The 24,000-nt window shown below is 37.0% G+C and overlaps 1 protein-coding gene across 2 annotated transcripts in view; it reads left to right on the plus strand.

Moving 5' to 3' along the window:
* The window catches only part of Past1 (putative achaete scute target 1), a 97,517-nt gene that overhangs the window by 29,160 nt on the left and 44,357 nt on the right, over positions 1–24,000 (plus strand). Inside the window, exon 1 of one of the 2 annotated variants that reach the window (XM_067126875.1) lies at positions 1–889. This exon is cut by the window's left edge and continues 595 nt beyond it. The exons of the other annotated variant lie outside the window; for it this stretch is intronic. Within the exon in view, the coding sequence (XP_066982976.1) occupies positions 84–889 (806 nt within the window). The 5' untranslated portion in view covers positions 1–83. The remainder of the gene's footprint in view (positions 890–24,000) is intronic. 2 annotated transcript variants of the gene reach the window in all.

A 24,000-nucleotide genomic window follows, 5' to 3' on the forward strand; every position in this document is an offset into this window, starting at 1 on the left:
GTCGTCGTCGTCGCCGCCGCCGCCTGTCGCCGCGCCCTTTGACGCCTCCCCCTGCCCTCCGCCGCCCTTAAAACACCGCCAATATGTTTTCGTGGATGAATAAAGACGACGCCAAGAAGAAGTCGCTCGATGTGTACGAGAACGTCCTCGACGGCCTCCGGAAGGTGTACAAGGCCAAGGTGCACCCTCTGGAGACCAGCTACCAGTTCCACGACTTCCACTCCCCCGCCCTCGACGACCCGGACTTTGACGCCAAGCCCATGATCCTCCTGGTGGGGCAGTACTCCACGGGGAAGACGACCTTCATCAGGTACCTCCTCGAGAGGGACTTCCCCGGCATCCGCATAGGGCCCGAGCCCACCACCGACGGGTTCATCGCCGTCATGTACGGCGACACCGACGGCACCATCCCCGGCAACGCCCTTGTCGTCGATCCCAAGAAGCCCTTCAGGCCGCTGTCGAAGTTCGGCAACGCCTTCCTCAACAGGTTCCAGTGCTCGCACGTCAACTCCCCGGTCCTCAGGGGGCTCTCGATCATCGACACCCCTGGGATCCTGTCGGGGGAGAAGCAGAGGGTCGATCGAGGGTACCAATTCACGGGCGTCTTGGAGTGGTTCGCCGAGCGCGTCGACAGGATTATCCTCCTCTTCGACGCCCACAAGCTCGACATCTCCGACGAGTTCCGCAGGTCGATCGAGGCCCTTAAAGGGCACGACGACAAGATCCGCATCGTCCTCAACAAGGCGGACATGGTAGACCACCAGCAGCTCATGAGGGTGTACGGGGCGCTCATGTGGTCCCTAGGGAAGGTACTTAACACCCCCGAAGTGGCCCGGGTCTACATCGGGTCCTTCTGGGATCAGCCGCTCAGATACGACGTCAATAGGAGGTGAGTGTGCCCTTTTTTTATGTGGAGGAAAGTCTTGTCACACTTTTTTCCTTATTCATAAGTCTTAAGTCTTATTATTCTAAGTCTTAAGTCTTATGGTAATATGGATTTGATCAATTATCGCAACGTTCTTCTGTAGGCTATTGTTATGCCTGCAAGGGCTTCAAGGGTCTCGTATAAATATCATTGCCCCTGCATTAGCTTATGTATATGTATATGACGAGTGAGTTTTCGGGTCTTGTATAAATCCAATTGTCTTTGCGTTATGTATACGACAAGTCAGTCTGAAGGTCTCTTATAAATCTTGTCATCTCTGCGTTTTACTGTTTGCAAGGCGAGTGCATTTTAAAGTAGCCTGTAGGCTAGGCTATGACAGATGAGTTTGGGGGTCTCGTATAAATCTCTTTATCTCTACGTTTTATGATGTGTATGACGAGTAAATTTGAGGGTTTTGCATATATCTCGTCTCTGCCTTATTATGTATACAAGTGGGTTCAAGGGTCTCCTATAAATCTTGCCATCTTTGCATTTTATTATGTTTCGTGTATAAGACAATGCGTTGCAGTTTCTTGTATACTGCAAATCTCATCACCTATGTGTTCTACTGTGGCTTGTAGGCTAGGCTATAGCAAATGAGTTTGGGGGTCTCATATAAATCTGTCTCTGCGTTTTATTATGTAGGCTATATGACGTGAGTTTTAGGGTCTTGTATAGATCTCACTGTCTCTGCGTTATTACGTAGACTACACGTGGGTTGAGGGTTTCATATAAATCTCATTATTTCTGCATTTTACACTGTATTCAACAAGTGAATTCGAGGGTTTTGTATAAATCTCCTCGTCTCTGTGCTTTGATGTGTACGATAAGTGAGTTTGGGGGCCTTGTATAAATCTTCTTTGTCCATGCGTTCTTTTGAATATAACAGTGAGTTCGAGGATCTCTTATAAATCTTGTCTCCCTGCATTCTCATGTATAGGCTAAACTATTGAAAAGCGAATTTGCAGGTATTTTATAAATCATTATCTCAATGTTATGTTTATGATAATAAGTGAGTTTGAGGGTCTTGTATAAATCTCGTCTCTTTGTTTTATTATGTATAGCCTATACGACACGTGCATTCAGTGGTCTCGTATCAATCACATTATCTGCGTTATGCTTAGACTATGGCAAGTGAGTACGAGGGTCTCGTATAACTCTCGTTGTCTCAGTGTTATGTATGCAACAAATAAGTTCACCTGTTGGCTAGGTTTTTTTGGAATTGAATGTTCATATTAAAACCAGATATAATATTTCCATCAGTGTATTTCAGCTGTATCATTTTTGTAAACACAGTTGTGCTTTGTTACCTTCCTTGCAAAATTGGAGGACTGAAAATATTGAGAATTTTAAGCAAAAACTAAGATGTCCTCATTATTTGAATGTTATGATAGTGCGAATTTGACAATATGGAATACTCGGTATTTATAAAACAGATTGTCTTGCATTATATGTACCCTAGGCTTTGGCCAGTGAGGTCGAGGGCCGTGCAGAGTGCCTTCTGCAAAGTGAGACCTAAAAGAAAAACAAGAAAAACGTAGGACTTGTAATAAATGTTCAAGTGGAACCGTCTACGATAGGCTATAAGCATTCTGTAACTGTATTTCAGCTGTATCGTCTTTGCGTATGCTATTAGTCTTCAGTTTACTTTCCTTGCAGAAATGGAGGACCGAAAATATTGAGAATTTCAAGCAAAAAGTAAAGATGTTCTTATTCTTTTAGTGTTATGAAAGTGTGGATTTGACCGTATCGGTTACGCTGCATAAATCAAACCTTTCTGCGTAATTATGTATAGGCTAGGCATAGACAAGCAAGTTGGAGGGTCATGCAGACGCCTTCTGCAGAGTGAGACCTGGAAAAAACAGGAAAAATGTTAAACCTTTAGTAAATGTTCAAGTGGAACCAGATACAATAGGCTGCAAGCTTTCTGTAAATGTATTTCAGCTGTAGGCTACTGTATCTTCTCTGTGGGTACCATTAGGCTTCAGTATGCCTTCCTTCCAAAACTGGAGGACTGAAAATGTTGGGAATTTCAAGCAAAAACTAAAGATATCTGAGTGTTGTTATTGTGCGGATTTGACAAAATGGAGTATGCTATAGAAATGAAAGTCTCTTGTTTTGTTATGTATCTTGTGTGATAAGTGAGTTCTATGGTCCCCCAGAGTGCCGCTCTGCGGAGCGAGACCTTAGAAAAAGACAGCAGGCTAGGCAAGATTTTGACAGGCGTAAATGTTCAAATGAAATCAGGTACTATGGGCTGTAAGCTTTCTGTTAATGCATTTCAGCTGTATTTTTTTTGTATGCAGTTAGGTTTCTGTCTACCAGCCAAAAATGGAAATAAAATAGTTCTTAGACTACCTAGGCTAGAAATATAGGGTTGACCAATAAGGAAATTGCAAATTGGCATTAAATGAATTCTTTGCAGACATCATTAATTGTGAAACTGTTGAAACGCACTTTGCCAGATAATTTTTCATGTGATTTTTTATGAAGCTGACACTCATTTCTATAGCAAATTGTTAGTCAGCTCAATAAAACATTGCCTAACTTGTCTTTCATGGTAACTATGGGACCGCTGATGGAATCCAGGGATTTTGGGAGAACGAAAGTGATGACTGGCTGGAACAGGGATGCACATTTACCTAACCTAACGCAGGGTGCCGACCCTAAAGCTGTGGTAGAGTATTTGGCTGGGGTCCACAATAATTTTTAGAAATGGTGGTTGTATTTAGCTAGTTGAACATTTCTGTCAGAGAATGCCATTAGACTTCTTCAAGATTACATCATAAGCTATAGGGAAAATACTTCATGGTTGAAACCATTCATATCTGAAAATGATAGTTGTGTGACCTCGTTTACAACATCTTGACGTATTTTAGTGGGATACATGCATATGCATATATCTGTACATATAGATTTCTCTAGAGCATTCTCATCGTTTTGTGAGAGGCGTACCTCTACATCTGAGACAATAATCCATATGAAAGGGAAATGAAATTATTTTACTGATTTATAAAATAATTGGTGGCTTTATGACGAAAAGAATCAAACATCTGAGGTGGAATTTTCATATTAAGCAAAAAATGTGGAAAAGATAAAGTAATTTACTTTAAAAACTGTAGCTGAAGGGGTATGCTGGTTGCACAGCAAATCGGAACAATTATGGTAATTCGTAGAACGGGCCATTATATTGGTCTGGTGTCTTGCTGTATATTTATATTGAAATGTATCATTCTGTAATCAAGATTGGCAAGCAACATTAAGCACACCAGTGAAAATTTACCGCAGTTTATGCTGTTTGACTTGCAAGCTTGATTTTGCCCTGACTGAAGAATGGTTAAAACTGATTCATTTTGAACGACCGTCCACCTAGAACATGATTTAATAGCTGTTATGAATTTTGTATATAATTTTAGTTTTCATTCTACATTTATGTTAATTTTTTTAATGATGAGCGTGCCACGCCAGGTTAAATAATAATGAGGCTAAATTTTCTTTTTATATTTAAAAGATCAAAAATGAGAATTCATCGTGTAATCATTGTTAGATTATAGTTCATTGTAGAAATATATGTATGATGTGTGCAAAGTAAATTAATATTTATATATACGTAAAGATATTAATAATTAGTAAAACAATATGCCCTTTAGTGTTAGATTTGTAAATGGTGATTGTGAAGCTGTACTTAACATTCACGGTGGAAAGTCTGAGAAATGTTACGCTTTTAAGAAGTGCAAGCTTACAATGGGCCGAGTTTCATCTCCCATATCCAGATAGCACTACATGAATCAATATTGTTTTGTATCCTTTATTGGACTACGTTTTGATAAAGCACTTTTGGATACTTTAGTCTTGCTTCAATTTCTTCCCCGTAGGGGGTTAGTGCCATCGGTGCACCTCATAGGGTGCACTGTAGGCATTACTAAAGGTTCTTTGCAGTGTCCCCTCGGCTAGCTGTAACCCCTTTCGTTACTTTTACTGTACCTATATTCATATTATCTTTCTTTCATCGTGCTCTGCACCCTCTCCTGACAATTATTTCATAGTGCAACTGTGAGGTTTTCCTCCTGTTACTCCTTACAGACCTACTTACTCTTGTTTAGTTTCCAGCGCTGGATGACCCCACAGGCCCCAGTGCTTGGCCTGTGGCCTAAACTCTGTATTCCATTCCATTCCACTTCAGCTTCTTACAGAAATAGGCTAGCTGTAGACTGCAGTTTTCAAATCCTTTAGGAATCCTCGGCAGCAATTTCATTCAGGGCTAGGCTAGCTGTAGACTGCAATTTTCAAATCCGTAGTATCGGTATCACGTAGGCCAAGCCAGTGCACTTGAATTTCCTTCCATTCCTAGACTTTAGCGTTGCTCTTGTGAACTCAGGTGAGATAGCCATGTATTTTGAATTAATTTTGATGGTTACCCTAAGGCTAGAGCCTCCACTTTGGTTGCAGTGATGCATGATTTAGTCGCAAAGCTGATGCGAACTGCACATTTAGTCACTGACAGCTGATGCGAACTGCATGTACAGTTTATGGATTTATATTCAGGGTTAAGTGTGATGTGTTTTGGTCGGACATATTCAGTTGTGGGTATGGTATGTGTGTGTACCTCATTCATTTCATTATTTTTTAATTTTTATCCTAATTGGTAAAGCTCTTTTCTGTCTTAGGATATTCTCATGCCCTGTGTATGAATACATTAATTGAAATGTATGCATAAAAATAGATATAAAAAATAATTAAGGCCTAAGGACAATTAAGGCCTAAGGACTGAAATGGAAGCTTGAGGTAAAAAATAATGCTAGGTTGTCCTTAGGAAATGGTGAGTGCTACCCACACTTATATTTAGCTTTGCATAAACTAGTGAAAAATATTTGGCATGTCATCATAATCTTTGTAAATGGTTTTACATCAGTTTCTCCTATTTTGGAGTACCTTTGAATCTACATTCCCTTGCATAATTTGTGCCTATGCCATAGTCTGCTTTTCCAAATACTTTCCTAGTTTTTTTCTTTCTAGTACACATCTTTTAAGTGTCCATACTCTAGGTAGGAGGTGCAGGTTTGTAAGTGTTCATGCAAATCTTTAAAAGATTGCTTGATGTATGAATGTAAATGGCTGCTTCATATTGAATTTGAAGGGAACAGCTGTACATTTTACATAGCCAACTTTACCCTAGGAAGAAGTTGTCTTCTTATTATGTTTTTTAATACTTAAAAGTATTTTTAGTACAGAATGTTGCAGCCTTGTCACAGTTAGTAAATATTTTCCTGCTTACCACTGTATTGAATTAGCACTCCAAATTTTAGCAAGTGAGCTGCTTATTTGATATCCATCTTTTGAGAAAATCATTTTTCTACCTTACTATCCCTTATACGTTTGGGAAAATCACCGCCAATATTTTTAGATAATAATGGCTAATTAAATTGAATGTCTTATTAGTTTAGGTCAGGTTAAGTACAATAAATTTTAGTCAGTTGTACGTATGGAAAATTTGTTCCATGGCAGGCTTGTAATTGGAGAGTACGTATATATAGCCTACTTATTTACTTATTTGTTTCTTATTGCGTACTGTATTTGCTTAGTTGTGTAGGGGAATTTCTCTCTCTCTCTCTCTCTCTCTCTCTCTCTCTCTCTCTCTCTCTCTGTCATCCACTAGGTCACAGGGTACTCTTGTACCCATATCTGGTTGACATTCAGTTGCAAACATTGCAGAACCTTAATTTTCATAAACTTCATTGATTTAATACAACAATGTGTTAGTTTTGGGAAAGATGTTAAAAATGTTTAACATTAACAAGAAAATACACACACACACACACAGGCGTGTAAGAGAAGAGTTTAAAGATAGGGTATTACTTAAAAGGGTTCCACTGAAGCTTAGTATATTTGAGTAACACTTATAAACTCGGTTTTATTTACTTGTTTAGGTTACTTAAATCCTAAATATTTGGTGGAGAACTGAAGTGGGATTATTTCAGTGGTGATAGACAAGTTCATAAGGTTTTACTTATGAATCTTATTGCGTTTTAAATGTGATTTAACATAAGATTTCGTAATCATACGGAGCAAGTAATTGGTGGTACTAGGCCTATCCAAGGTAGCTGTGGGTTTTACTAATATATTTTTCAAAGTATCTTTTTGCTGTCCTAAATTACAATGCAGCATTATGCTGTACTAGAGAAGGCGTAGTCTTGTGGTCTTGTTTGTTAAAACAGAAGACTGCTGTGTTTACAGCACAGCTGTGTAAACTTCACATGGTATTTGCAAGATGGCTGCCTCAGCTTCTTGCGTATTTCAATGCTGTCTCATGTGCTTATTCTGGTTTTTTAGGTCTTTCTAATTACTCCCTAATCTTTATGTATGTTTTGAAAAAGATATATTCTTGTTAATAGTTAATGATGGATTTTACATGATCACTTATATTTTACTTATATTTTTTCAAAGAAATGTCAGTATAAAGCCATTGGTCAAATGGCTAGACGGAGGTTTATGCAAACTGTTAATGTATTTTGCAAGATTACTTTTAAAAGTTTTATGACAGAAAGACGAAACTTATGCAAACTGCTAACGTACTTTACAAGATTTACTTTTAAAAGTATTTTGACAGAAAGACGAAACTTGACACTTATTTAACACTTGAAAAAAAATACAAGTATAAAGACATGTTCCCATTTTCCTAGACTTATGATTGCACAATGTTCGAACGTACTGTGTAATCTCCAATTACATATATGCTATTTGTGATTACTTCAGACTCTCTCTCTCTCTCTCTCTCTCTCTCTCTCTCTCTCTCTCTCTCTCTCTCTCTCTCTCTCTCATTAGTCATTGAGATAAGATTGATAAGGTTCATTGTACTTTTTGATAAGGCTTGGTTACACAATGCACTCGTGGTGCTATCAGCTATGTTTTTCACAGTAGTTTGGGGAGGGTTTTGAAGAGTAAGTTTTAGGCTTATAGGTACAATTATCTTTTTAAATTTCATTTCGATGAGATAGGTTGGCTCACTTTATAGGCCTATAGGTACAGTTATCTTATACGAAAGTTATTCCGAAGAGAATAAATGTTTTTTTGACATTTTTTTGGTTGAAATGAAGATCAGGCTAAGTCCATTAACATGGCTGTAGGTACAGTTTATCGTTTTGAACTTCATTTCGAAGAGAATGTTTGTTTCTTTGTCATTTTTGGTTGAAATAAAGGTCAAGGTGGGCCTAATACTTATTTACGATGATGTCTTATGGACTTTTCAAACTTAATAAATTTCGTGGCCATTTGTCACGTGATCCTGTGACGTCATTATGAAATCCTATAGCGCAGGCGCCCTCCTGCCAAGTATCTTAAAGGGTAATTTTTTGTTAAGCATCCATTGTTCTTTCATTCCTCCAAGATGGCGTACAGCTTGTGCACTGCTCCCAGCATTTAAATCGAATCACGTGCATCAAGATTGACAGCGAGAATGAGTCTAAAACCGGTTCTTGGCAAAAAAAAAAAAAAAGGAAGCCATCTTTTTTAGACTTTTTTTCAAGACTTATTCAGATAACCTGATCTTTGTGGTTTACGGTAACGGATGACAGAGGTTACCGTAATGCATTACAGTCATTTGGCCATTTTTAACACTTTTAGGACATTGCCCCTTTCATTTAGCGAATTACTAAGTTATCTTAAGAAAAGGAAGCCATATTTTTAGACCTACGCAATTGACCTGATCTTTGTGGGCTACTGTGACGAATTGCAGAGGTTGCTGTAATGCATTACAGTCATTTGGCCATTTTTAACACTTGTAGGACATTGCCCCTTTCATGTAGCGAATTATGAAGTCAGTATAGCTTTCTAAAGAAAGAATTTGGTGGAATTATGGAAATAAATGGGTGTTGGTAGATGTTAGCAGGCTCGCGTGATTTCTGGTGGCGTGCATTGCGCCAGGAATTTGTGCAATGGGACTTATTATTACTTTATTCCTCGTTATTATGTTATCAAAGCCTTTTGTTCTGCTCGCATAGATTTAACTTTGTTAATGAGATCTGGGTCACTGGTCATTCTAATCCAGAGGTGTTTGATTCCCTTAATTTTTTCTCCATTTGAAGATTAGCTAGGCCTAAGTAGCCATTTTGGTTCTGTCCTGACACTGAAAATGACTGAAATCATTTATGATTTTATATTTTATTAAGAAGTAGAGTAAATTTCAAGGCTTCTTTCCTTATAATGTCAGAGGTTTGGAGAATATAAGTTTAATAAAAGATCGGGGGGTGAAAGTTGGTCTAGATATTTTCATAACTGTAGAACAAGTCGGTAATTTGATGGCTGGTTTGCCTTATAATAACTTGTAGATATTGCCAATTCATCATGCCAATTTTTTTTTATTTATATATTTTAAGGTTCTGTTTTTTATATTTTGAAATTCTGTAGGCCTATGTTTGCCTTTGCTAGACCCAGGCCTACTACCTATTTATGTTAAAACTAGATACTTATGAAATTCCCAATTCTTTATGCACTTTTTAAATTGTATGTATTTTGAAATTTTGGATTCTTTATTCATTGTTTTTTTCAATTACATGTAATTTGAGGTTTTGTAGGCCTATGTTTGCCTTTGGTAGGCCTACCCCTACTCCCTATTTTATTTTTAATCTGTAGAAAGCTTAGGCGATTGTCAATTGTTCATGCCGTTGTTTTTTTGAATGTTATGTATTTTGAATAATTTTGTAATCATTGTAATATCATTATAGATTTTGTAAAGTGCATAATTAATTTTTTTATATGGAAATAACTCTACATATAATTTAACTTTTTAATAACTACTTGTATGATTTAGTGTCATGAGGTGAGTCTATAATGGGTTCCATATGCTCTGCAAGGTTTTTGCCAGGGCTACTCTCTCTCTCTCTCTCTCTCTCTCTCTCTCTCTCTCTCTCTCTCTCTCTCTCTCTCTCTCTCTCTCTCTCTCTCATAATTTTTGCTAATAGATTGCAGTGACCCCTTGTATATAAGCCTTCATCATTCATACATCTATATTGCTCTCTCTCTCTCTCTCTCTCTCTCTCTCTCTCTCTCTCTCTCTCTCTCTCTCTCTCTCTAAATGTTTGATAATTGATTACAGTGTTCCCTTATGTAAGTCTATCTCGAGTGTGGTGAGTGAGCGTTTGAGGTCAGCCCAGAGGAGAGAGAGAGAGAGAGAGAGAGAGAGAGAGAGAGAGAGAGAGAGAGAGAGAGAGAGAGTTAACACTCACTTCATGTACAAGACACTGGTGTTCTGCAATATGACAGCTATTATCCACATGGGAAAAGATGAACCACTTAAAGAACAAAGAGAGAGAGAGAGAGAGAGAGAGAGAGAGAGAGAGAGAGAGAGAGAGAGAGAGAGAGAGACTGTCCATTGTGCTCACAGTAACCCCAAGAATCTTTCTTGCATTCTGATGATATATTTTGAACCATGAGCCACTTTTTAGCCATTTTTTTTTTCAGACCAGTCTGATTGGCCATTTTTTTTTAGATCATTAGCATTTTTGGCCCCCCTTTTTTTTGGGCCATAAGCCATTTTTGACCACTTTTTTTAGACCATCAGCCTTTTGGCCCACTTTTTTTTTAAAGACCATCACCCTTTTTGGCCACTTTTAAATTAATTTTTTTTTTCTATACTTTCCATCAATACAAAAGCTATCAAAATCCACAACATAACTTTGGTAATTGATAATGTTAAATTAATTTTTAATGTTAACATAATCCTTCCCAATTTTAACAGTCTTCTTAGGTTTGTTGAAAGTATTTTTAACATTACTGTAACACAATACTTCCCTAATTTTAACATAATACTCCTTTTGTTTTTAACATGACCTCCTTTATAGGGAAGTTAAAATTAATTTTAACATTTATCATAATCCTTCTTTAATTAAAAATTACTTTTTTAACATTAAGATAATAATTCACAAATTTTTACTTACAAATTCCATTTGATGAGTTAAAATTACTTTTAACATTAACATAATACTCCCCAGATTTTAACATGCAAATTCCCTTGGGTGAGCGAAAATTACTTTTTAACTTTAAAATAATCCCTCACAAATTTTAACTTACAAATTCCCTCGGGTGAGTGAAAATTACTTTTTAACATTAACATAATGCTCCCCAAATTTTAACATGCTAATTCAGTTAAAATTACTTTTAACATCAGCATACTCCATTAACATAATTCTTCCTTGATTTCAGCGTAATCCATTGATAGACGTTAAATTACTTTTCAACATTAACATAAACCTTCCCTAATTTTAACATAATCTCATTTTGGGGAAGTTTCGGGCGTGCCTGGTCCCTTAGCTATTATGGGGAAGAGGGGGATCTCTCTCTCTTTATCTATGGGTCTTAATATTGTAGAAAGGTCTTCATGATAATGCTCTTGGGGGGAGAGAGAGAGAGAGAGAGAGAGAGAGAGAGAGAGAGAGAGAGAGAAATCATCAAACATTTGATCAAGATGACAATGTTGGCAATAAATAAGGAAAACTTCTCTCTCTCTCTCTCTCTCTCTCTCTCTCTCTCTCTCTCTCTCTCAATAGAAAGAATCTTTTTCTCTAAAAGACTCTCTCAGAAAGACTCTCTCTCTCTCTCTCTCTCTCTCTCTCTCTCTCTCTCTCTCTCTCTCTCTCTCTCTCTCTCTTATAATGTTTGCTAATTGACTGCATTGATCCCTAATCCCTTATGTAAGCCTTACTCAGCCTCCTGCATATATTCTCTCTCTCTCTCTCTCTCTCTCTCTCTCTCTCTCTCTCTCTCTCTCTCTCTCTCTCTCATTGATTTGCACCCTATGCTGACCTCTAGGTCAGTGAAACAGAATTTGTCACCGCAATTACCTTATTAAAGGCCAGCCTTGGAATTGCTAAATAACTTTGGTTTTGTTGACTGAGGTAAATTAAGGTTGCGGTTTATTGCAATTTCTTTTTCTTGCTGGTCATTCCTCCCCCCCCTCTCTCTCTCTCTCTCTCTCTCTCTCTCTCTCTCTCTCTCTCTCTCTCTCTCTCGACTTAATTTCCTCTCTTTTTTTCTAAAGAGCTCAGCATAAAAACTGAGGTACAGTCGAACGTCATATGAATACCAAATGAAAATCTTTTTAAAGCTCTCTCTCTCTCTCTCTCTCTCTCTCTCTCTCTCTCTCTCTCTCTCTCTCTCTCTCTCTCTCTCTCTCTCTCTCTCTCTCTCTCACACACACATTATGATCTTGATAATTACATATGAAAGATACTTCAACATCGTCAACTTTTACCAGCATCTGAAGATCAAACTAAGCATCACGCGCGTATCTGTCTCTGTCATTAACGCGCAAGCTCGCCAAATATTCGAGAAATGTACCCCGTCTCTACCTCGATCAAGTCACAGACTCCATCTCATGTGTAATAAATAAAAATTTGACGACATGAGAATCGATTGCCTACGTAGCGTTAGCATCATCGTCATGATTCTGTACCGCGAGTCCTTGCTAGATTATTTATTGGGTCCGCTGCTCCCTCGGGTAGGAGAGAAGAACTGTGTCAGTTTGTGACATTTAACGTCAAACTGGATACGTGTAGTCTTGGAAGAGAGAGAGAGAGAGAGAGAGAGAGAGAGAGAGAGAGAGAGAGAGAGAGAGAGAGAGAGAGAGAGAGAATTAAATCATAGGTACAGTCGTGACTGGGAATATAACTTCATACATAAATCCATATCATAAATACACAATTCATTGTAAATTCACTTAATATAAACAGCAAGGAATTCACCATACACCATAACTTGTGAAAATGTATCATAAATTCCAAATTGATAGCATTTAAATCTCAATAATGCCTCCCTTTAAAAAAAAAAACTATTCACCATACACCGTAATTTATGAAAATGTATCATAAATTCCAAATTGCCAGCATTTAAATCTCAATTATGCCTCCCACTTTAAAACAAAAAAAACCCTAGGAGCATATGAGCTTAGTACACTCCCTAACCCAAATAAGGAAAATGGCCCCAATTAACCTATATATAGCCAGGGTTTCTCGTGGTCTTTGAGGGAGAGAATAAATAAAATCTAACTCTTGTCATTGACCTAAAATAAAATCGACATCAGATGGTGAAATAGGAATTGAGGAGACAGGTGGGAATTGAGGAGACAGGTAGGAATTGAGGAGATAAATAGAAATTAAAGAAAAAAAAATGGGTAAATATAGTATGTAAATACGTGCATATACTTTAATCTTGTTAATGATTGTATGCAAATAGGAACTGAGGAAACGGGTAGGAACTGAGGAAACGGGTAGGAACTGAGGAAACGGGTAGGAACTGAGGAAACGGGTAGGAACTGAGGAAACGGATAGGAACTGAGGAAACGGATAGGAACTGAGGAAACAGGTAGGAATTGAGGAAACAGTTAGGAATTGAGGAAACAGTTAGGAATTAAGGAAACAGTTAGGAATTGAGGAAACGGGTAGGAATTGAGGAAACAGGTAGGAACTGAGGAAATGGTTAGGAACTGAGGAAACAGGTAGGAACTGAGGAAATGGTTAGGAACTGAGGAAACGGGTAGGAACTGAGGAAACGGGTAGGAACTGAGGAAACGGGTAGGAACTGAGGAAACTAAATAGGAACTGACGAAACTAAATAGGAACTGAGGAAACAATTAAGTGAGGAAATAGGAACTGAGGAAACAGTGTATTTGAGGGGCTGAGGAAACGTGGGCCAACCTCTTGGCAAACCAACAACGGGCCCAGCAAGATGTCAAATGGCAATATTTACTTTCAGGAAATACCTAGCAGTGTTGACAAATTCGTCACCAGGTGACCTGAGAAACAGTTATAACTACGAAACATGACGCAATTCGACTGAGAATTCGGAACAAACAAGACTGTTGTACAGGTAGAACTGAGAAACGGGTAGGAACTGAGAAACGGGTAGAACTGAGAACGAGTATCTGACGAAACTAAATAGCAACTGGGAAACTAAATAGCAGATTTAAAACCGATTTCCATATGTAACTTTTTGTAACAATGCATTTTATCTTGGAATTTTTTTTCTAAATACTTAGCAAATTCGTCTTACAAAATTCGTAGAGAGAGCTCTTGACAGAGAGAGAGAGAGAGACGAGAGAGAGAGAGAGAGATTTAAAGACTCTCTGTTGTAAAGAGCTCAATTTGGAAAAAATTCTGTATCACAAAGTTACAAATTTAAAGTTAAGTTTTAAATCTCTCTCTCTCTCTCTCTCTCTCTCTCTCTCTCTCTCTCTCTCTCTCTCTCTCTCTCTCTCTGTATGAATGGGTAGTATATGCAAGCTATCATAGGGGTTCATGTGTAAATAAACTTTGTTATTGTTTATAAAGGATAGAATTACCCATATTTACTTAAGTAGCCTTATACTTAAGTATACACAACCATGTTATATGAGTTGTATATTATACACCCTAATGTACACATGAATATTTGCCTTGGTTTTAACACATATGGGTTCATGAATACAGTACTTTAAGATTCTTTTTAATGCTTTGTATATTTGCACATGAAATTACACCAATACGTGATATAAGCTCATTTAGAGGTCATATTTAGGTCAGCTAAGATGAACTAATATCAAAATCATGATGACTGATAGTATAATCAGCCATAGTATAGGGGTGACAGGTCCTTGTGGATCGTGAGGTCGTCTTTATTTATTTATTCGGTTCAAACCTCTGACGAGAACTGTTAGGATCACAGGTTAGTATATTTGTAGAGACTGTAGGAATCCTCAGGATAGGAGAGAGAGAGAGAGAGAGCGAGCACTTGACAACTTTAAATAGTAAGAATATCTGCAAGGAGATTCCAAACAGTGTTGACCTTGCGCAGGGCTGCAGGAATTTTAAGTTGATTTCCAAGTAGCTGACACTTTTTGTGAAGTGTCCCGTCCATCGTCAGCAAATCCAACTTACGATGATTGGTGCTTATGCGTGTGTGTGTGTGTGTGGATTACAGATGAAAGATTTTGCAGCTGCGCCTTTGAGGATTTGTATTACATTGTGTCCCAGAATGTATCCCATTTCGTATCCCAGAATGTATCCCATTGCAGTAGAGGAATGCGTGCCTTCTTGTAGCCCTTATACTTCATTGAGAGGTGGGTCTGATTTCGCTCTGATAACAAAGGCCAGTTGGGTTACTTGGGTCAGAAATGTGGTGAGCGGGCCTGTATCTGACTAGAATTTAAATGCCCTTCACTTGTTAATACCACAAACTGAGAAGCATGTTCTTTATTTTTGCCCATAATTTGGTAACAGTGTAAATATAGAGGCCTGCTCTTTCTTTTGCTCACATTATACAAGCTGGGTCCTAATGCATGTCTTTGGAAGTCTTGATATTGTGGAGTTCATAGCCGATTTTAATTCAATGCTTTAAAATAACAATTTAATTGAAGGAGCTGTAAGACATACCAAAATTAAAACTGAGAGGCATATACTTTACTTTCCCCACAATGTACAAGCTGGGTCTTACCACCTGTCTGGAAATCTTAATCTTGCGGAGTTCATAGCTGGTTTGAAACCTGTTCCTTAAGTTAATACTTAACTAAAGAAGTAATTACACATATACCTAAGTTAATACTTAACTAAAGAAATAATAGCACATATATACCTACATTCAAGTTGAAGGCACCTAAACTTTAAGATTTGAAAGTCACTCACACCTACTTTAAAATTTGAAGTCATACCAACTGCAGTTCTAATCGGGGGTTATGTCTTCTCTTTGCAACCTGCAGTGGCATACTGCCTGCCACGGGCATCTCTAATCGAAAGCCAAGTGGTTGGTTTGACAAACCAAAGGTGGAGATTGACCCAGCGTTGTTCGGGAGAAGCGTAGGGTAAATTACTTTAGAAAATATGATTGGCTGATCGAGAGAGCATGAAAGGCGTTTACGAATGTTGACAATCCATTTTTGGGAATAACCCCTTCTCTCCAGAGGTTGGTTAGCAATCCGAATTGTGCAGCGGAGGGTTTTTCTCTTGTAAAAGAATGATGAAAGGCATTATTTGGGGGTCTCAAAGTTTGTCATTCTTACAAGGTAAGGACCTGATGACATTGATGTTCATTGTTTTCTGAACAGAGTTTTGACAGTCATGCTTCTGTGAAGTGTCATTGCCTAGAAAGGTATTGGAAAGCTTATTATTTGAAAGGACTGATTTCCATTCGGATTGTTAAGATCAGGCTTAAGGTGCATCCACACTGCAGTTAAAACATGCCATAAACATGTTGGGAACATATTGTGCACACATCGCAAACAGGCAGCGTACAAGTCATAGACTTACTGGTGGTCATCCAGCACTTGCCAAAAGATTCGTTCATGACTTGTTGTCATTGACTTGTATCCAACATGTTTTTCATATCCAGCACTTGCCAAAGATTCGTTCTTGACTTGCTGTCATTGACTTGTATCCAACATGTTTGTCATATGTATGCAATAAGTTGACAACATGTTTGACATTTTAAGTGTTGTTCTTCACTTGCTGTCATTGATTTGTTGTAAACTGGTTTATGATATGTATGCAACATGTTTGTGATGTGTATGCGACAAGTTGACAACATGTTCATGGTATTTTTTCAGTATTGCCCATCACTTGCTGTCGTTGATTTGTTGCAAACATGTTTGTGACAAGTATGCAGTAAGTTGGCAACATGTTCACAACATTCTTTCCTGTAGTGTGGATGCACCGTTACCTTAACCCTTCCCTTAGTCATGCTTTTGTTTCAGTTATGTGAAGGTCTTTGTTTTTCTCAATTTATTTTCCCTGTGATTGGTTTTACAGTCAAGGAAGACTTTCTTCCATGATGTGTTTGTTTGTTCGTATGTTTATACGTCCCTTATGTTATTAGTTGTGGAAAGCTTATTTATATTTATATTTTGCTTGAGATTCATTATTTAACCCTTTTATTTGTTTTAAAGTTCTTTATGACCCTTTGTGTTTAATTTTGATTTTACTGTACAGATTTGATTTTGTTGAAATTAACAGAACTAACAATTCCTATTTTATGTTAATTTTATCTGCCAGAGAAAGTCGTTGCTTTTTCATAAGATATTGTGTTCTACAGTTGATTGGTTGAATTAAGACATATCTACAGACATTTGATATTTTAAGAAAAGTATTTGTTTCGACTTGTGTCAGTTTGAAGTTAATATATATATATATATATATATATATATATATATATATATATATATATATATATATATATATATATATATATATATATATATATATATATATATTGAAAAGAAATCAAAATCTCTAAACGTAGTTTGACGCAGGAAACCAAAACAGTTTCTATATGACCCTATACACTTGAAATTCAAAGCGAATATGCAATGCATTACTACCCTAATACTATTCTCCTTTCCTTTTAAAACATTTGTCTCTCTTTGTTAATTTATTAATATATTTTTTCTATTTTAATAAGCGAGATATCTTCTTTCTGTATTTCCCTTTACCACCTTTTACTTCTTCCTAACGAACACCATAACATTCTTTGGAAGCTTAAAGAATTTCAAGTCAGTGGCCCCTTTGGTGGGCTTCCATATGAATATGGTTCTTCATCTTCTGAATAATATTGATGGTATATAATGGAGGAGTTTGAGGTCTATTTTCCTTATATTTATTAAAAGAAAGCAAACCATTTTTGACGTATTGCCCCACCGGAAATCACAAGCAGTCTCTATATGACCCGTTTGGACTTATTTTCATAAAGGGTGAAGCTTTTAGTTTGAGGGTTTCCGGTATTGTGTAATTGTGTAATGCGTTACGCCATGTTTATCACACACACAGAGAGAGAGAGAGAGAGAGAGAGAGAGAGAGAGAGAGAGAGAGAGAGAGAGAGAGGCAGACGGACAGAATAATAATAATAATAATAATAATAATAATAATAATAATAATAATAATAATAATAATAATAATAGTGTTTATTGGAGAGACAGACAGAGAAATAATAAGGAAAATATTTCATTTATTTGAGAGAGAGAGAGAGAGAGAGAGAGAGAGAGAGAGAGAGAGAGAGAGAGAGAGAGAGAGAGAGAGAGAGGCGTCCATTATATCTGTTAACTTTGATCTTTGGAACTCCCGTCCACCGGAAACTGCGTCCTTTTGTGAGTTTGGTTTAAATGTCCAGAGGAATTCTGTAGATAAATTGAGAGATAGATCGGTAATGATGATGTTTGTAGGCCCCCCATTGTGACTCTCTCTCTCTCTCTCTCTCTCTCTCTCTCTCTCTCTCTCTCTCTCTCTCTCTCTCTCTCTCTCAACCAGTCTTATCCTTTTAATGACGTGTTCAGGTCCCATAATGATTCTTCCTCTCTCTCTCTCTCTCTCTCTCTCTCTCTCAACCAGTCTTATCCTTTAATGACGTGTTCAGGTCCCATAATGATTCTTCCTCTCTCTCTCTCTCTCTCTCTCTCTCTCTCTCTCTCTCTCTCTCTCTCTCTCTCTCTCTCTCTCTCTCTCTCTCTCTCTCGATAATCGTTGGTTAAATCTCATTATGCATAATTGAAGCAGTTCCGTAATGCTTCTCTCTCTCTCTCTCTCTCTCTCTCTCTCTCTCTCTCTCTCTCTCTCTCTCTCAATGAACGCATGTATCTGTTTGTGCGAAATAGACTTACACCATCCCAGAGTTTCAAATCAGATACCACTCTCTCTCTCTCTCTCTCTCTCTCTCTCTCTCTCTCTCTCTCTCTGGCCGTTGACAAGTCGTTGTTAAATCTACTTTAACTTCATTAAATCCTTTAGAATTACCACGTGTGTCTATTTGCGCAGAATAGGCTCACACCATCCCAGACTTAAAATCAAGATTCCACATCTCTTATAGGGTCTAACCGGATTAGGGCGACCCTGAAAATCCCCTGTGGGCATCGATGCTCAGACTCTCTCTGTACCCTTGACATTCACCCGAGTGGTATTTGCTGTAGTGGGTATTCCCTATTTCTGGACAGGTTTATCTCGCAAGAAGAACACGATTTTGGTCTTTTTTTTTTTTTTAGGTTGTGTTTTGGTTGTTCCTCTGTTGAAAGTCCTCAGTTAGGCCCGGTTGGGTTAGCGAATGCTTGATTTATATAAATTTGGGGCCTGTGGTTTCTGGTGGTCGATGTTTTTGATGTAGGGGAAATTAAAGAATGAAGGTGTTTTGTAATAGTATTCGTGAAATGTGAAAATTTTTATTTTTTAATTTTTCTAACTAATATGGATATTTTTTGTTGTAATTTATTGATAAATTTTGGGCATTTATTTCTAATGCTCTAATTTTTTGACGTAGAGAAATAAAAAAACTATTCTTTTATCATAGTATTCTTAAAATGTGTCATTATTTGTTGATTTTTTCTCAATTTTCCTGTATTCATTCATAATTTTTAAATTTTTCCTAATTTAATCATTCATAAATTTGGAGCCTTTATTTCTAATATATATATTTTTTTTACATAGGGAAATAAAAAGCAAGCCATTATTTTGTAGTATTCTTAAAATACGTTTCTTTTTTCATTTTTCTTCTTGGTATGAATAAATTTTTCTTAATTCATAATTTTGGGGCCTTTCATTTCTAATACTCTAAGTTTTTGACTTACGGAAAAAACAAGCTATTCTTTATAATAATATTCTTGAAATGTAGTCTTTTTATTAATTTTTCTTCTGGTATGAATAAATATTAATTAATTTTTTCATAATTTCGGGGCTTTATTTCTGTTCCTAATTTCTGACGTAGGGAATATATAAATAAAACAAGCAGTTTTTTTCATAATATTCTTGAACTGTGGTCTTTGTGTGTTCAGTTTTCCTACTAATATGCTCAACTTTAGTTTTCCTATTATTCATGTTCAAGTATAGCATTAGTTCTCAGCAACTGAATTACATCAGTAACATTAATCAGCTGTTATATCGTGTCATCATGCGGTGCACTGTAGGCATTACTTGAGGTTATTTGCAGCGTGTCTTCGACCCCTAGCTGCAACACTTTCGTTCCTTTTACTGTACCTCCTTCCATACTCTCTTTCTTCCATCTTACTTTCCACCCTCTCCTAACAACTGATTCAGAGTGCAACTGCAAAAGGTTTTCCTCTGTTACACCTCTCAAACCTTTTACTGTCAATTTCCGTTTCAGCACTGAATGTCCTCCTATGTCCCAGTGCTTGGCCCTTGGCCTAAATTCTCTATTCAATTCAGTACCACGAAAGCACTGGAATGCAAATGATTGCAACACTAGGAAGATAAAAAGGTAATTTGACTTCCAACTGACTGACATCAGTATTTACAAAATCCTGTGTGCAAGTGTCCTTTGCTTAACCTAAATTCCCCAGCAGTACTTGCTTCATAAAGCAATGTCCTGAAGGTGGACCACTTTCAATAGCCTGGCCCATTACATTGCAGTGGTCTTGGCTCAGGCACTGGGCAAACCTGATTGTTTTCTCTTTTAAGAAAGTGAAACTGAGAGAGAGAGAGAGAGAGAGAGAGAGAGAGAGAGAGAGAGAGAGAGAGAGAGAGAGAGAGAGAGAGAGAGAGAGAGACCAGTGCACTTTCCAAATATGGCATCAGTCCTCAGGAGGAACCTGCACAGTCGTATTTCTACTTGGATCTTGTTTGCTTAGTGTCAAGGACCTGTGGAGCTTTTGTTTATAATTTTTTTTATTTTATTCACACTTCTTTATATTTCCATTTGATTTCATTCATTTATTCCTCAGCTGTTGGACTGTGGAACAGTCTCCCTGCTGAGAATGTCATTTATGTATATTTTCACTTTGTATCTTTCATTTATTCCTCAAACTGTTGGACTGTAGAACAGTCTCCCTGATGAAGATTTCTTGTAATAGGAATCTCAGAAGTTCAGGCGAAGATCCATTGCATTACAATGCTTAATTCTCCTTTGATTTTAATAATTTACTTACATTTTTATCTATTTATCCATTTGGTAATTTATATTTTCTTTTCTAGTATCTGTTCTCTTCTTTCTGTATTTCCTATCACCTTCTGTTACTTCTTTCGAACGAACACTGTAATATCCTTTGGAAGCTTGAATTTCAAGTCAGTGGCCCCTAGGTGGGCTTGTTCCGTAAGAATAGGGTTCGTCTTCTGAATAATAATAATAATAATAATATTTTCACTTAGTAGTCTGTAATTATTATTATTATATTATTATTATTATTATTATTATATTATTATTTGTGTATTATTATTATTATTATTATAGTTCAGATTTTCAAGGCCAAGGCTCCCTACCCTCTACCCCACCCCTCCCCAATTCTCAAACCCTGGGTATCGTATGGCCCGGGTATCAAATAACTAGACTATGTCTAATACCGGTTTATCGGACTTACTACAAGAGTGAGGCACTCCCTCCCTTCTGTCTTGAACAAGGAAGGAAGAAGAAGAAGAAGAAGAAAGAATAACCGAGAGATTGTTTATATATGTGTATATAAATATATATATATATATATATATATATATATATATATATATATATATATATATATATATATATATATATATATTGTGTGTGATATCTATTCATATTTATATGATTACTTAGAGGGCGTGGCTCCAGACATACTAGGTCATGTACGTAAAAATGGTTAAGCTCTGGCAATAAATATGCAAATATACGTAATGAATTTGCATGTTCTTTCACTCAAACTTAAACTAAAAATTTATATCAAATAATCTTCTTCACATCAGCCGTGAAAGTCCAGTGCAATGGCTTATTAACAGAAACACTAAGATTTCGATCCCAATTCTAATTCTGTATGGTCTTACGATAAGTCATTCAAAGGTATCCCCAGTGAGAACTGTGATTACAACCAAATCTACAACAGACGTGACTCTATTCCTACATCATGTCAAAAACTCACACACGTTTGTCACTTTTTCACAAGTTGTATTTCAACAGAAATCTTTTCACATTCTTAATTGACCCCAGATCCTCTTTTCCTGCCGAGAGAGAGAGACCAGCAGATTCTCTGAACAGCAGAAGCACCAAAGCACCAATTTGCAGTAAATGTTTTGTCTTGCAATTGGAACTTCAGAAGTTTAAGCGAAGATGCAGTGCATTGCTACCCTAAAGCTATTCTCCTTGCATTTTAATACATTTTCTTCTGTATTAATTTATTTTTTCTTTTTAATAGGTGAGATATCTTATTTTATGTATTTTCCTTTACCTCCTCTTACTTCTTCATAAACACCATATTCTTTGGAAGCTTGAATTTCAAGTCAGTGGCGTCTGTGGTGGGCTTGTTCCATATGGATAGGGTTCTTCATCTTCTGAGTAATAACAATAACAGTAACAATAACGATAACAATAACAATAAAACAACAAAAGCAGACGTCAGCTAGTATTCAGTTCTGGTATGACACGGCACCAAGTAGCTGAAAGAACTGTTCTCATAATTTGAAGGTCAGAACTGGCTTTTTTTTCTCAAGGTGAAAAGTGAGCCTCTTTTCTGAGAGAAATGTGCAGACACCCCCCTCAACCTAATTTATTATTATTATTATTATTATTATTATTATTATTATTATTATTATTATTATTATTATTATTATTATTATTATTCAGAGGATAAACCCTTGTTCATATGGAACAAACCTACAGGGGCCATTGACTTGAAGAAATTCAAGCTTCCAAAGAATATTATGGTGTTCATTTGAAAGTTACAGAAGGGAACAAAAAATACAGAAAGACGAGATATCAGTTATTAGAAAAATAAAAAAAAATACATTGAATTCATAATTAAGACTTTTGTAAAGACTGATTTAAATTTAGCACCGAGGAGTTCATTGGTACAATAACCCTTTCGTTTTATTTGTATTTCCTTTTGTATTTTGTATTTTGCTGTCACACCTGACCTCTAGCTCGTGTTTTGCTTACAGCAGGAGTTGAAAGGCTTCTGTGAATGTGGTCGATCGCTTTGTGGTGACCCAGTTTCGGACACATTTGATCTCTGTTTGTATGTTTCTGACATTGACTGCTTTAGAGAGGTCATGCAGAGGGGAAAACGAGTTTTTTTTTCAGTTTTCTGTCCGTCCGCACTTTTATTCTGTCCGCACTTTCTTCTCTCCGTCCTCAGATCTTAAAAACTACTGAGGCTAGAGGGCTGTAATTTGGTATGTTAATCATCCACCCTCCAATCATTAAACATACCAAATTGGAGCCCTCAAACATCAGTATTTTTTATTAGTTTTCTGTAAAAGAAAACTGTTGTGCCAGCTTTCCACACTTTTTTCTCTCAGTCCTCAGATCTTAAAAACTGCTGAGGCTAGAGGGCTGCAAATTGGTACGTTGATCATCCACCCTCCAATCATCAAACATACCAAATTGCAGCCGTCTAGCCTCAGTAGTTTTTATTAGTTTTCTGTAAAAGAAAACTATTGTGCCGGCTTTGTCTGTCCGCCCTCAGATCTTAAAAACTACTAAGGCTAGAGGACTGCAAATTGGTATGCTGATCATCCAACCACCATTCATCAAACATACCAAATTGCAGCCCTCTAGCCTTAGTAGTTTTCATTTTATTTAAGGTTAAAAGTTAGCCATAATCGTGTTTCTGGCAACGCAACAACTCAGGCCGCCACGGACGGCTGAGAGTTTCATGGCCCGCGGCTCATAAAGCATTATACTGAGACCACCTAAAGATAGATCTATTTTCGGTGTCCTTGATTTTGCTCTGTACAGGAAACTCGATTGTGCCGAAGAAACTTTCCACGCATTTTTTACTTTTTTTTTGTGAATACTCTGTACATGCATAGGTATTAGGTGTGTACATATATACGAAAGTGTCATATATTAAATAATTGTTGCTATGGCAACAAGATTCATACATATTTTTCTTGGTACTAAAATTATACATATGTAAGTAGGCATCATGTATGAAATAGTTGATGTTTCGGCAACAAATTAATACATGTGTAAGCGTCCTGTATTAAAAAATTGTTTTGGCAACAAATGTATACATATGTATACAAATGTATACCATGTCTTAAAATCATTGTTACTGTGGGAACAAATGTATACATATGTAAGCCTCCTGTATCAAATAATTGTTCTGGAAATAACTTATGCATACATGAGCATCATGTATTATATAACTATCGCCT

This window comes from Macrobrachium rosenbergii, chromosome 25, assembly GCF_040412425.1.
Source record: "Macrobrachium rosenbergii isolate ZJJX-2024 chromosome 25, ASM4041242v1, whole genome shotgun sequence".
Classification (NCBI taxonomy): Eukaryota; Metazoa; Arthropoda; class Malacostraca; order Decapoda; family Palaemonidae; genus Macrobrachium; species Macrobrachium rosenbergii.